Source organism: Bubalus kerabau, chromosome 2, assembly GCF_029407905.1.
Source record: "Bubalus kerabau isolate K-KA32 ecotype Philippines breed swamp buffalo chromosome 2, PCC_UOA_SB_1v2, whole genome shotgun sequence".
NCBI classification, from domain to species: domain Eukaryota; kingdom Metazoa; phylum Chordata; class Mammalia; order Artiodactyla; family Bovidae; genus Bubalus; species Bubalus kerabau.
Genome location: NC_073625.1, coordinates 81,455,945 through 81,471,238, shown reverse-complemented (window position 1 = coordinate 81,471,238; position 15,294 = coordinate 81,455,945). Strand labels below are relative to the sequence as shown.

General features: G+C 38.8%; 1 protein-coding gene across 2 annotated transcripts in view; it reads left to right on the top strand.

Annotated features, from left to right (window-relative positions):
- Positions 1-15,294, top strand: part of VGLL3 (vestigial like family member 3) — a 56,695-nt gene that overhangs the window by 22,364 nt on the left and 19,037 nt on the right. For both annotated transcript variants that reach the window (XM_055567834.1, XM_055567833.1), the window contains exon 3: positions 1,351-1,884. In XM_055567834.1, the coding sequence (XP_055423809.1) occupies positions 1,351-1,884 (534 nt within the window). The remainder of the gene's footprint in view (positions 1-1,350; positions 1,885-15,294) is intronic.

The window sequence follows — 15,294 nt, the reverse complement described above, 5'->3', positions numbered from 1 at the left end:
AGGCCATACCCATGTGGGTCCTTCTTGGACTGTAGTATGTTTGCCACCATCTGCCCACTGAGTCCTTTTTTGATTCCTCAAATGCTGCTTTGTGCAAGTATGTGTACTTCTGGCCTTTCTCCACACACTTTTTCATTAGCTTAAAACACTCTTCCCTAACTCTTCATATGGCTAGCCCTCCTGACCCTTTTGATTTTGCTGTTACTTTCTAAGCCAGTTTCAATGCCCTGTCTGTGTATTTCCCCTCCTGAGAGCACAATCTAAGTTACATTGCTCATGTCTATTTATTTCTCTGTTCCCTGCCAGATGTGACTGAAGATGGCATCTGTCCAATCATCCCTAGTCACCCCATGTTTCACGCATAGTAGGACATCTATAAACATGTCATGAACATTCAGTGGAGAAATTGAAGCAAAGCTGGGAATTGTTCTCTCTCTTGCTTATTTATCTCCAAGTGCTATTCTTTGATATCATTCCCCCCTTCTCAATATCTCCTTCAATCCATAACCCACCCGAATCTCCTCCACTCATGATTTCCACAGATTTTTCACCAAATTCTAGGTGTTCAGGTTATAGTTACAAGTGTGCTGACTTGTGGCAGGCACAGTTGTGATGAGTGACAGCCATTCCTTGCCTCAGCTTCTACATCTCTAAAATGCGGATAATAACAGTAACTACCTCATAAGTTTGGAGTGTGGACCCAATGAGATCAACCCATGAAAAGCTCCTGGCCTTGTATCCAGTATTGGGTCACTGACATTAAATGTAAACTATTATTATTTTCAGTCTAGAAACTCCCAGACCTCTACAGAAAAACTAAATGGGAATACATCTTTCTTGATGTAAAGTGAGTGCTGGCAAGTATCCCTAAGTATGATCTTACTTCCCTTTGTTTTGGCATTAAAATGGTTAGTTTGAGTGAAAATTGTATTTGCCTTTAAAAGAAGTTGGTAAACATCATTTGCAATCTACCTGAATCATGTCCATGGCATAACCTTTTTTTTTTTTTAACCTGTGACGTATGTACCCGTGACCTCGGCTCAGACCTAACTGCATTAACACACACAGGAGAAAGCGAAGTTTTCCAGTCCTAGACTTGTCCACCTCAGCCTAGACAGTGACCGCCTAAACTAAGCCAGCAACACTAAGGGCTCATTCATCATCTGGGCCCCTGCGCATTGGCTTGGCGTGAAACCTGTGTCTGGTATCATTACCTGGTATCATTCACCTCCGTGTGGGGAGAAAAAGAGTGCATACTCATTAGCTTGCTTGAGAATACTGGACAAGTAGAGGCAAGTCTATCCCAGAACTGAATCTTATGTAAATAATGTTATTTTTCTGTCTTCTCAGACAGCTCAGCTCTCTCAAGCCAGCGGACTAGTTTCCCGACTTCCTTTTGGACCAGCTCTTACCAGCCCCCACCCGCACCCTGTCTGGGGGGCGTTCATCCTGACTTCCAGGTCACTGCACCCCCGGGCAACTTTACGGCCGCCGACCCCAGCCCCTGGCCGGGACACGGGCTGCATCAGACTGGCTCCGCCCCTCCACCTCCAGTATCGGAGTCCTGGCACTACCCGCTGGCATCTCAGGTGAGCCCGTCCTACGGGCACGTCCACGACGTGTACATGCGGCACCACCCCCCGCACGTGCATCACCGCCACCACCACCACCACCACCACCATCACCACCACCCTCCTGCGGGCTCCGCCCTGGATCCACCTTACGGGCCCCTGCTGATGCCCTCCGTGCGTGCGGCCAGGATTGCCGCGCCCCCGTGTGACATCACAAAGACAGATCCAACGACAGTCACCACCGCTACCTCAGCGTGGGCCGGAGCCTTTCACGGAACCGTGGACTTAGTGCCTAGTGTGGGCTTTGATGCAGGTGAGCCCGGCGATTTCCTCCTTTCTATAGAAAGAAGAAAAATGCCTGAAACGAATCATTGAGAATGGAGGGTGTTTTAAACATTATGAAGTATATTTTTTTTCTCTTACAAGGAAAGTTAAGCTTTGTCCATATGGTTTTCAATTCACCGTTTTGCAACAATTCCTGCATTCCTGCAGAAACTGGTGTGACTACCTGAGAGAGGTCTCAGAGCTTTTCTCCCATTTCTTAAGCTAGTAGCCTGTGTATTTGAATTGGAATCTCTGGTACCTTATGTTTACAAAGATTTAAGCACATTGGTTAAATCTCCCATGTCTCCATACTCTCTAAGGGTGATGTGTAATGCCTGACAATTCAGATCTAGTAAGTTTCAGTAATTTTCCCTTCTCCCTTTTTGTCAGATCTTATTTATGATTTATAAACCAAATTACTTTCTGAAATGCAATTCATGGAATATAATCATGGTCTTTGAAAAGAATTAGGAAATGAATTTTAAAGGAATGGATTTCTCTTCTCTTCCTACTCCTTTCGTTCCTCTTCATTTGTCTTTTGTTATTTCCCTCCTTCCTCCTCCTCCTCTTTCCTTTCTCTCTTTCTCTTATTTTAAAGCATCAAACTTAAGACAGTACTCCAAAATTTATATTCAACAGATTTGGGGAAAAAATAACAGTAAGGGAAATATTTCTTCAAAGGACATTCAGCTCCTCTCTGGAATTCACTAGTTCTGAAAACCATGGTGTTAAATGCTTGAGCTTGGTTTTTTGAACAGACTACTCATATTAATAGTGTTATTTGTTCCAAGTTCAGAAAAATCACAAACATCAGAGGCTAAAAAACAGATCAAGTCAGTGATTATATCCCCAGAAACTACATTCTAAAGACAGCCACCACTACCTCTAATCCCAGGTTCTTTTCTGAGAATCCTTGTGAAAAATTAGGGCTTTCTTTCCAGAGGTTTAAGGAAACACACTTTTACATTTTTTATAAATTTTAATTATTTCCTTATTTTTCCCTTGCAATGAGAAAACTCACTCTTTTCATAGTGTTCCTTAGTTTTCCTCTTAGTGTTGTTGTTGTTCAGTCACTGAGTCATGTCTGACTCTTTGTGACTCTATGCACCGTAGCATGTAAGTTCCTCTGTCCTCCACTACCTCCCTGAGTTTGCTCAAATTCTTGTCCATTGAGTCAGTTATGATAACCATATCATCTTCTGCCACCCCCTACTCCTTTTGCCTTCAATCTTCCCATCATTAGGGTGTTTTCCAGTGTGTCAGCTCTTCCCACCAAGTAGCCAAAATATTGGAACCTTCAGCATCAGTCCTTCCTTATTATTCGTGTGTTGTTCAGTTGTTCAGTCATGTCCAACTCTTTGTGACTCCATGAACTGCAGCACACCAAGCTTTCCTGTCCTTTACTATCTCCTAGAGTTTGCTCAAATTCACATCCATTGAGTCAGTGATACTTTTTAACCATCTCAGCCTCTGCTGCCTCCTTCTCCTCTTGTGCTCCATCTTTCAGATCATCAGAGTCTTTTCCAATGGGTTGGCTTTTTGCATCAGGTGGCAAAAGTATTGGAACTTCAGCTTCAGCATCGGTCCTTCCAATGAATATTCAGGGTTGGTTTTCTTTAGGATTGACTGGTTTGAACTCCTTGCAGTCCAAGGGACTCTCAATTCTTCTCCAGCACAACAATTTGAAAGGATCAATTCTTTGGCACTCAGTCTTCTTTATGGTCTGGGCTTCCCAGGGAGCGCTAGTCATAAAGAACCTGCCTGCCAATGCTGGAGACATAAAAGACAGATTTGATCCCTGGATTGGGAAGATACCCTGAAGGAGGAAATGGCAATCCACTCCAGTATTCTTGCCTAAACAATTTCATGGACAGAGGAGCTTGGCAGGCTATAGGATCACAAAGAGTAGGACAAGACTGAAGTGACTTAGCACAGCACACACTTCTTTATGGTTCAACACTCACATCTAATCTGTACATGACTACTGGAAAAACCATAACTTTGATATATGGACCTTTGTTGGCAAAATGATGTCTCTGCCTAGATTTTTAATATGTTGTCTAGATTTGTCATAGCTTTTCTTACAAGGAGCAAGTGTTTTTGAATTTCATCACTGTAGTCACTCTCCACAGTGATTTTGGAGCCCAAGAAAAACAATCTGTCATTGTTTCCATAGATGTTTCCCCGTCTATTTGCCATGAAGTGATGGGACCAGATGCCAAGATCATAGTTTTTCGAATGTTGAGTTTTAAGCCAGCTTTTTCACTCTCCTCTTTTACATTCATCAAGACACTATTTAGCTCCTCTTTCCTTTCTGCCATTAGCATGGGATCATCTGCACATCTGAGGTTGTTGATATTTCTCTCAGCAATCTTGATTCCAGCTGTGATTTATCCAGTTGGGCATTTCACATAATACACCCTGCATAATATACTCTGCATATAATGTACAGCCTTGGTGTATTCCTTTCCCAATTTTGAACCAATTCATTGTTCCATGTCTGCTTCTATTACTTCTTGTCCTGCATACAGGTTTCTCAGGAGGCAGGTAAGGTGATCTGATATTCCTGTCTCTTTAAGTATATTCTTAGTGTACAGGATTTTAAATCTGAATGCCAATCCACAGCAGAGAACTCCACAGAGTAACAAATGCTCAGCATCCATTTATGTTCATCCTAACCTAAGTAGAACATCCTTACCTTGATTAACTGGTTCTCCACTAAGCTTTTCAATGTTGGTCATTGCCTAATGTCTCCAATCTCTGCTTCCTGTTTAGTCTTTGGGTTCAAGCTGCTTTTCTAAACTATCAGGCAAGAACTTGGTTGGTTCTTCGTCTATGTAAGAAGAGAATGTGATGCAGATAACCACCACAGGTTTGCCTCCATCCTTTGCCACATACTAGTAGTATGAACTCTTGAGTCATTCGATGCCTTGGGCCAGATAGAATGCGAGTCCCAGTGAGTTAGCGGCCATCATTGGCAGCCAGTCTCTGGAGGCTCTCAATTTCCCAGAACCTGTGTGGCCAAGGTTAATAATGCTTTTAGAAGCAAAGGGAACATTCACTTCTTTCTTAGTTTGGGCTGCTTCAGCAGAATACTATATACTGGGTGTGGTAAACAACAAATATTTAGTTCTCAGAGTTAGGTCTCTGGGAAATCCAAGACCAAGATGCCAACACATTCAGTGTCTGGTGAGGGCCCACTTCCTGAATCATAGAGACTTTCTTTTCAATGTGTTCTCATTTGAGGTGGAAGGGACAGATGAGTTCTCTGCACTCTCATTTATAAGGGCATTAATTACATTTATGAAGACTCCACCTTCATGACTTAATCTCCTTCTGAGGGCCTCACCTATAAATACCATTACACTGAGGGATAAGATTTAACGTGAGCTTTGAAGTGGATGTGATTGCCTTTGCTCTCTGTTTCTGTCACTGATTACCTACTTTTGTACTTGTTAATTTTGATGTGAGCCTGATTCACTGATTCATTGTTTAGAATTTTGGCCTGAAATAATCTCTTTGGAATGAAAAGTCATCCTCCTACCTTCAGGAAGTAGGAGAAGATTTTCATTCTCTATGAAGAATTTAGAGAGAACCTATGTGGATGTATTATATAATAGTTCTTAATGCTGAGCTATGAATTAATATGTATTGAGTACCCACTATATAAGATATTGCCAGAGATATTATATATATTTATATTATAATAAGTATATATACTATATTAATTAATTAATTTTTTTAAATTTTATTTTATTTTTAAACTTTGCATAATTGTATTAGTTTTGCCAAATATCAAAATGAATCTGCCACAGGTATACATAGGGAACACATGTATACTATATTAATTTATATATTATAATAAATAAAATATATAAATAACATTTATTATTATATATTATATCAGATCAGATCAGTCGCTCAGTCGTGTCCAACTCTTTGCAACCCCATGAATCGCAGCACGCCAGGCCTCCCTGTCCATCACCAACTCCCGGAGTTCACTCAGACTCACGTCCATCGAGTCAGTGATGCCATCCAGCCATTTCATCCTCTGTCGTCCCCTTCTCCTCTTGCCCCCAGTCCCTCCCAGCATCAGAGTCTTTTCCAGTGAGTCAACTCTTCACATGAGGTGGCCAAAGTACTGGAGTTTCAGCTTTGGCATCATTCCTTCCAAAGAAATTCCAGGGCTGATCTCCTTCAGAATGGACTGGTTGGATCTACTTGCAGTCCAAGCAACTCTCAAGAGTCTTCTCCAACACCACAGTTCAAAAGCATCAATTCTTCGTTGCTCATATTATATTATATTATTATATTATATATTATATAATAATGTATTAAAATTGTGTATATATATATATATATATAATTGCTTTTAATTCTTAAACTAAATCTAATATGGATCTTATCCAGTTCAGTTACTAATAAGGAAATGGCTTGGTTTTCCTATTTGAAAACATCTTCCTAAATCTCAAATGCCCAAGCTATATTTGACCCCAAATCTGCCCCAAACTAAGGCATTGCTGGGGTAGCATCTGCCTTTTTATGTAGGTGAATGAAAGTATTGATTAAAACTGTTATATTAGACTGTAAATGATTAATATTAAGGAATGAAGATTTACTATAGGACATATGTGGTGCTCCTCTTTGTCATTGTGGGTTTAGGATGATGATCATGAGTCATTCCTATCCATAAGTTTAACCCAGTTGAACAAACAAAGACAAGGAAATCAAGAAGATAAAGGTAAAATCATACCATAATTATCACCTGTGTGTGTTTAGTCACACAGTCGTGTCCGACTCTTTGTGACCCCATGGATTGTAGCTTGCCTGGCTCCTCTGTCCATGAGATTTTCCAGGCAAGAATATTTCCGTGGGTTGCCATTTCCTCCTTCAGAGGATCTGCTGACCCAGGGATCAAACCCACTGAGCCATTGCATCAGTACAAATTTAGGCCAAATTAGAGATCTTAAATTAGGCTTACTACCACAACTGAGCTTCCTAGAATCTTCATCTAAATTTAGATTCTGGTAGATCCAATCCTACCGAAATATTCTCTTCAAAGGAGATTCCCATAGACATCTTCCTTGTCACACAATTTAGAGCCTTGTTACTGTGAAAAGCGATAATGATTGGTCAGGTTTGCCACAGAAAAGTATAAACTGAGGCATGCCTTACCTTACACAGGTAGCAGAAGGAGCATGCCTCTCCCTTCATATGAGGTCTGACCCCAAAAAGAGAGGATAAAAGGGATGAAGCCTTCAGGACTCATTTTCCTCTCCTAAACTCAGGCATCATATCAAATATCTAATCTCTCTTCTTTTAGGAAGGGTTAGAAGTGTTTTCAGTCAGTTTCCCCAAGAAACAGACCCTGAGACACAATTTTGCTTGTAGAAAATTTGTGTAGTAGTGCTCTCAGGACAACATCTTTGTACAATAAGAGAAGAATTAACCAGGAGAAGTCTCACAATGAATAAGTTCAACTGAAACTTAATGGATTCTACAGGGAGTTCTGGAGCTGGGATGACTTTTTAAAATTATCCTGCCTTAAGTCAAGGTGGATGGACTTTTATGTTCTCACTTTGATCAGTTACTGTGTGTATTTGCCCTTGGAAAAATAGTCAGTACATTAGGCAAGGTGGCCTTGTTTAGCTGAAGGCAATTCCCAGAGAGAGACAACTGAAGGCTCTGTGCAGCGAACATCAGGAAAATGAGTATCTCAACACAGAATACAGAGGGATCGACAGTCCCCAGTGTCCACAAAGAGGAACAACAGAAGGGCAGTAGCTACTCTTCCACTTATCTAACTACTTGTTAAAGAACAGAAGTTTCTATATCATAAGCCCAAGCTGGAAAAGGTAAGATTGTTGAAAAGAAAGAGAGTCCCTGTACAAAATCTGTGCAAGGTTGACCTAACCATGCCACCCAAAGCAGCTCAGAACTCAACATCTATGTTAGGTGGTTATTGAGCAGCTGTGAAAAGAGCCTGCATTCAGGTGATATAGGGATGAAACTTTCCAAAGTCTAGGTTCTTAGGCCACCAAAGTGTAGGTCATTTTCACATTAAGAGGCAAATAAATTAATCCAACCACTTTTTGAAAGGTATTTGGTAAAGGATACACTTATTTCCTCAGGAGGGAAGAGGTTTAATAATTATAGGTGCATTTTTATTTTGCAGTCATTTAATGAAATTAAGAAGTCTAGGAGGTTGAATATTATGTAATGCTTAGTGACCTAAGAAAGTTTTAGAGTACCTTGTATGGTATAATCCAAGGGTCAGTAAAATTTTTCTGTAAATGGCCCGATAGGAATATTTAATGCATTGTGGGGATCACACTGTTTTTGTTGCCACTTCTCAACTTTGCTTTCATAATATAGAAGCTACCACAGACAAAAAATGAATAAATGATGTACCTATGCCCAATTAAACTTCAATGGACACTGAAATTTGAATTTTGTATGCTTTTTGTATGTCAATGAAAATGATACTTAGTTTTTTCATTCCTTCTTTCTCAACCAGTTAAAATCCAGTCTTCCATTCTTAGCTCATGGATTATGTATAAACAGATGGTGGGCCTGATTTGGTCTATGGGCTATAGTTTGCTGACCTCTAGTATATATAGTCCCATGCAAATACTTTTTAATCTATCTGTATACATACATATGCATGTATGTGCCTGAAAGTATATACCCCAACATATAATGGTCATTGCTGCTAGTAATTTGTGTGCAACATGAGCTTTGAAGTGAAACTGCCTGGTTTTATAAGCTTAGCTCTGTTCCTTGCTAGCTACAGAATTTGGGGCAAATTTTTAAATTGCTTGGTGCCTTTAATTTTTTATCTTTAAAATATGTCTCATTGGATGGTGTTGAGGATTAAGTAAGTTAATGAAGTTAAACATTTAAAGATGTGCCCTGCACATAATAGATACAATATAAATTCTAGCTACAAAATAGAAAGTGATCAGACCCTCACTCATTTTAGCTTTAAAAAAATTTATTATCAAACAATATTTCACCTATCATATACTTCAGCATGTTAAAGCCTACACTTCAGTGGGTTTTAGTATGTTGATGATGTTCTACAAGTATCTCTATATCTAATTATAAAGCATGTCTATTACCTCCACAAGAAACCCATAACTGTAAGGAATCAGTCCCAATTTCCTCCTTTCACTATCCCCTGGCAATCACTAATCTACTTTCTGCTCCTATGGGTTTTTTTCACTGTGGAAATTTCATATATAGAGAGTCATACACTATGTGGTCGTTTCTGTCTGCCTTCTTTCCCTTGGCCTGGGTTTTCAGGATTCATCCATGTAGCATGTATAAGAACACCATTCCTTTTTGGGGTGGACATTAGTCCATTGTATGGATATACAACATTTTGTGGGCTTCCCAGGTGGTACTAACAGTGAAGAACCCACCTGCCAACGCAGGAGACATAAGAGAGATGGGTTTGATCCTTCCCTCAGTTGGGAACATCTCCTGGAGGAAGGCATGGCAACATACTCTGGTATTTTTGCCTGGAGAATCCCATGGACAGAGGAGCTTGGTGGGCTATTATCCATAGGGTCACAGAGTCAAACATGACTGAAGTGACTTAGCATGCACGTATGCCCCACATCTTGTGAATTCATTTATCAATTGTTTTTTTTTTCCTACTTTTTGTCTAATAAGGATAGTGCTGTAATGGGTACTCATGTACAAGTTTGTGGGTGAGCATATATTTTTAATTTTCTTGGGTATGTACATATATACTAGAACTATGGGGTTGAGAGAACCTCACTTTATTTTGATACCTATTTCTTAAAGATTTAAAGAGAATATACTTTAACTGTAATTAATTTTTTAATTAATTAAAATTAATTTTAAAAAGATTTATTACAGAATATTGTAATATAGTAATAAAATAGAGTTCTGAGGTTTGGTAGACAAAATTCTTCTCTAAGAATAAGGAGAGATAGTCCATCTTTTCTGAAGGGCCGAAGGTAAGGTGAGGAGAGTGAGGTGCCACAACACAGAATATAAAGAGAGATTCACTTTCTGGGGCATGCAAGCACATAAATCCTTAAATTTTGCCTCAGCCTGCCCTGGCCCTACTTTCGCTATCACTTATTGCTCCCTCTGTTGAATGGGTATTACATAGAGATCTCTTGGAATGATCAGTGTGTTGATATAATTGTAGAGCATCTCTGTCTTCCCTTCTTGTGCAAAATACCCTTCTTTACCAAAAGGCTGTTACCAAAATCTCACATAAAACTCTCCTCTTTTCTTTAGCAGTCACAGAACTGAGTTCAGTTCCTTGAGAACAGTGGTTTCTAAATACAATGAGAGGCTTAATTGAAAAACAGAAAGATTTTTGGTGAAATGAATTTGTTAACATTGCCTTCTCTGTACATCCCATTGAGATCAGAACTCAGTTTAGTATATAAAAGGCTATTATCCATTCTTTAGTAAAGAAACATTCTTTAGTAAAGAAACATCTTAAATTTTGCTTAATAGGAGATCTTCCACCTGACTTTCTTTTGGGCACATTTTGTTTTTAGCATACTTATTAACTTCCCATGGAATGCTCTTTGGGAAATGCTATTACTGTTTTTCCATCATAAAAGCCATGTGGTTTTCAACTTCTGCTAGTAACTTTCACCTAACATGTAGCTACTGTGAAGAGGTGTGGTTTAGAAAGGGTAGATGGGTTTGAAGAAAATACCTAGAAGGGTAAACAGAAGAAGAGAGGACTCAGGATATGGAGGATTAAATTCAGTAATCTCAGAGTGTTGTATGATACCCTTTGTATGTCAGGAAGAAGAGAGTTAAATGTGTAAATATTTGTGATTTTGATACAATGTATTATTAGATATGTATATATAAATGCAAGAATATCATGCTCAGATTTTTTAATGATGACATTAGGTAAATTCTGACTTACAATTCATCTTTTAGTGGCCATAACCAAAAAATGCATCTTATGGAAATGCTGTCATATTTTCTGTTATTAACAACAATTTCTCTGATGTAGGACATAAAATGTTGCATATTTCAGCCAGTTTTAATTGATTTTTCAAGTAAGATTTGTTAATGAGGTCTTTTTTTTTACTGAAATACAAAGTTGAATTTATTTGTAGGTTCCATTTCATCCACTGTATTTAAATTTACAGAAAGGAAAGAGTCATGCTTTGTGACTTTTTTCCTGTAAACACAAGCTGCTCAGGGCTTGAGATGGTTTTCATCTCTAGAGTCACAGATTTATTTTTCTTAGCATCCCTCATGTTATTTTAGCTCCAATTTTGTTATAATTTTTTTTTTACTTTGAGGAATGTCACAATAATTCTATATAAAATATACATAAACAGCTTAGAGTTGAGGCATACATATTCTTTTGCTAATGTATATTTAGGTAGCTTAAAATTTAATAAACCAAACAATAGTCAATAATATTCTGTAGTATATCACAGGTTCAAGAAATCTGGAGCTAAAAGAGAATTAACATATATTTATGTGCTTTCTGGTTTCTCAAACATTTTGTCATATAAGCATTAACTGTGTGTGTGTAGCCTTAGGTGGCACTAGTGGTAAAGAACCCACCTGCCAATGCAGGAGGCACTAATGTGGCATGTGTTCAATCCTTGGGTCGGGAAGATCCCCTGGAGGAGGGATGGCAACCCACTCCAGTATTCCTGCCTTGAGAATCCCATGGACAGAGGAGCCTGGAGGGCTATGGTCCATGGGGTCACAAAGAGTCAGACACAACTGAAGCGACTTAGCATGATGTGTGTGTGTGTGTGTGTGTGCATGTGCTTGCAGTTGTCTCTGGCTCTTTGTGACCCAGTGGACTATAGACTGCCAGGCTACCTTTGTCCTTTGAATTTTCCAGAATATTCCAGACAATAATGAATATACCTTCAGATATTGAAATCAAGATTACTTATGATAGAATGGGACAGAGTTCCTCCTAGACAGAGAAAAACTGTAACAACAATAGTTAATAGATATGAAAATTTCTTGCTAAATGGGAGTTATGAAATTTTCCAGGAAAACTCAGGAAACTACTTTTCTAGTATTCTCACAAATTTTGAGGCATGTAGCAAATTATTTCTGAAGAGAGTTTCATACCGATGGGCTTGATTAACTTGGGTATAGATATATACTCTGTTAAGAAAGAAACCTGGAAAAAATATTTTGAACTCCTAAATTGTGATAGTGGATAGGAAGCACTGGACAACAATAGGGAAGTGAGAAGTTCCCTTATCTTTTTTTTTTATTCTTACAAATGACCTTATCTTTTTTTTTTATTCTTCATAGACACTTTGTGTCTGAAAATATTATGAGTAAAATCACCTTAAATAGTTTTCTGAATTTTTTGTGGTATAAGACCTGTAAACTACATATATATGTATGTATAACTATAACTTTATAGTTATATTTATATTTATACATATGTATATATATTTATACATATATATGCAGTGCTGTGCTTAGTCGCTCAGTCGTGTCCAAATCTTGCGACCCCACAGATTGTAGCCCACCATGCTCTTCTGTCCATGGGGATTTTCCAGGCAGGAATACCAGAATGGGTTGCTATGCCCTGCTCCAGGCGATCTTCCCAACCCAGTGATCAAGCCCAGATCTCCCGCATTGCAGGCAGATGCTGTACTGTCTGAGCCACCAGGGAAGCCCATATATATCAAGTTTAATCGGAATCTTCTTATCTGAATATTTTGTGAAAAAGACATCTTTCATAAATGACAAAATGTATTTTAATGCAATCTAAATTGTAATTATTGCTCACAATAATTATATAGTGTTCCCTTAGAAATAAGCTAATTAAATTACTTCTTTGCTTAGGATCAAGGTGATCAATCTTGCTTAATACTATATGGATGCTTTACATTGAAATCCATTAGAAATATAAATATCTTTGTTTTATCAGATGCAGGAAATAAAAGACCAGGGTAAAAATAGTTCACTTACTAGAGTAGCAAATGGACAAGCAGTTTCTGTCTATGAAAGAGAAATAGATATCAAGTTACCACTTGCTCTTTCATCCAGCCTGTAAGTTACCATCTCTCTAGATCACATCTCAAAACCATGCTTTCTTGAAGGTGGGTCTGGTGCTGACAAGCCTGGGCAAAACTTATGCATGAAAGTTCTCAGAATAACCTTGCTAAGCTATTTTAACATCTCATTTTAAAATGTCACAAATTTTGGTATTTGGATCATGAAGGATATAAAAATCATGGAGCTTTGCATAAAATAACCTCTTTGAATTTGCATAAAATAACCTCTTTGAATTTGCATAAAATAACCTCTTTGAATTTGTTTCTCTCTATAGATATTTACATTAGATGTTTCTATAGATATTTATATTAGATGTTTCTCTCTATAGATATTTACGAAAAAAGACTAAAGGAAACCTAAGACATTTGAATATTTACCGGATAGTATAATGCTCCAATTACAGGCTTTACAGTGAAAGAGAGATGTATTAAATTTGGAGAGAAATCATCTCAGTTCAGTTCAGTTCAGTCGCTCAGTCATGTTCGACTCTGCGACTCCATGAACCGCGGCATGCCAGGCCTCCCTGTCCATCACCAACTCCCGGAGTCCATCCAAACCCATGTCCATCGAGTCGGTGATGCCATCCAACCATCTCATACTCTGTCGTCCCCTTCTTCTCCTGCCCTCAATCTTTCCCTGCATTAGGGTCTTTTCAAATGAGTCAGCTCTTCGTATCAGGTAGCCAAAGTATTGGAGTTTCAGCTTCAACATCAGTCCTTCCAATGAGCACTCAGGACTGATCTCCTTTAGGATGGACTGGTTAGAATCCTTGCAGTCCCGGGACTCACAAGAGTCTTCTCCAACACCACAGTTCAAAAGCATCAATTCTTTGGTGCTCAGATTTCTTTATAGTCCAACTCTCACATCCATACGTGACCACTGGAAAAACCATAGCCTTGACTAGATGGACCTTTGTTGACAAAGTAATGCCTCTGCTTTTTAATATACTGTCTAGGTTGGTCATAACTTTCCTTCCAAGGAGTAAGTGTCTTTTAATTTCATGGCTGCAGTCACCACCTGCAGTGATTTTGGAGCCGAGAAAAACAGTCAGCCACTGTTTCCATTGTTTCTCCATCTATTTTCCATGAAGTGATGGGGATCATCTAGAGCCGCAGTAATCATTAACAGGATAGTATTAATTATATAAAAATATTAAAGCACTAAGACATTTTTCAGTATAAAGAAGAGAGTGCATTAAAGCAACATATACGATAAAGGCTCAGCTAAAAGCCATGTCACTCCTTCCTACTTTACCAGTTCTTTGGAGCATAGTTATTACTCATTTAATACGTTTATGAAGGTTGTGGGGTTGGTGATTTATTGTAATCTTTCCTAACATTATTAATGATTTTTACAAATAAGGAAATTAATGAATTTTATTTAATAGTGTCATAAAATAGAATAACAGAGAAGCTTACTTCTAATCATTTGATTTCAGCAGGGAGACACATTAAATGGTTTTTTAATATAGAAGCCAGCCCTAGAACTATGTGATTTTTCAGGGACAGCTGTGCTGGTCGATAGAGATTTACAGATTTCTGGATACTTACCTTGAAGGCATTATCTTAATTAGGATAACTAAAGTGTCACAAAGAAATAGTTGTGGATTAAAGAAAATACTAAGAAGAATATTTGTAAACTAATACTTCCTGTGGACTTTTACTATTTTTTGACAGTTTATTATGACTTGATAACATAAAGACTCTAGTAATTAACAGCTGATTGTGCCACTCTTTCTGCAAACCTTTGTTTGTCTTTTGGCCTGTGGCATAAGCCTATTTTCCACTGAAAGGAAAAAAAAAAAAAAACCGAAAGTATGTTACAGTACTTACACACTCTTGAATGGTGTTAGCTGTATAAGGCACATATCCAGAATGACAGTTCCGTGACCAGAAGGGTAATGGAAACCGTCTTTGAGATGCATGTAGAATGCCAGTAGATCCCAGCCAGAGAGTGAGATCTGCATTAAAAGCAGCAGGATGGTGAATCAGAGGGAGAAATACATGCCAGAGCACTGCTCTCAGTTTCCAGCATCCAGGGCTAGACTCTGCAGGACCTTAATGAAACTCCGCTGCTCTCCCAGAGTGCTGTAGATCTTCCCATTCTCCATCCTGGCCCTTCATCCAGAGGGGCATGTGTGTGTGTGTGTGTGCATGTGTGTGTGTGTGCGTGTGCGCTTAGTCATGTCCTACTCTCTGCGACCCCATGGAGTCTCCTCTGTCTATAGCATTTCCCAGACAAGAATATTGGAGTGGCACTGCCATTTCCTACTCCAGGGGATCTCCCAGACGCAGGGATCAAACCCACGTCTCTTGAATTTCCTGCACTGGCAGGTTGATTG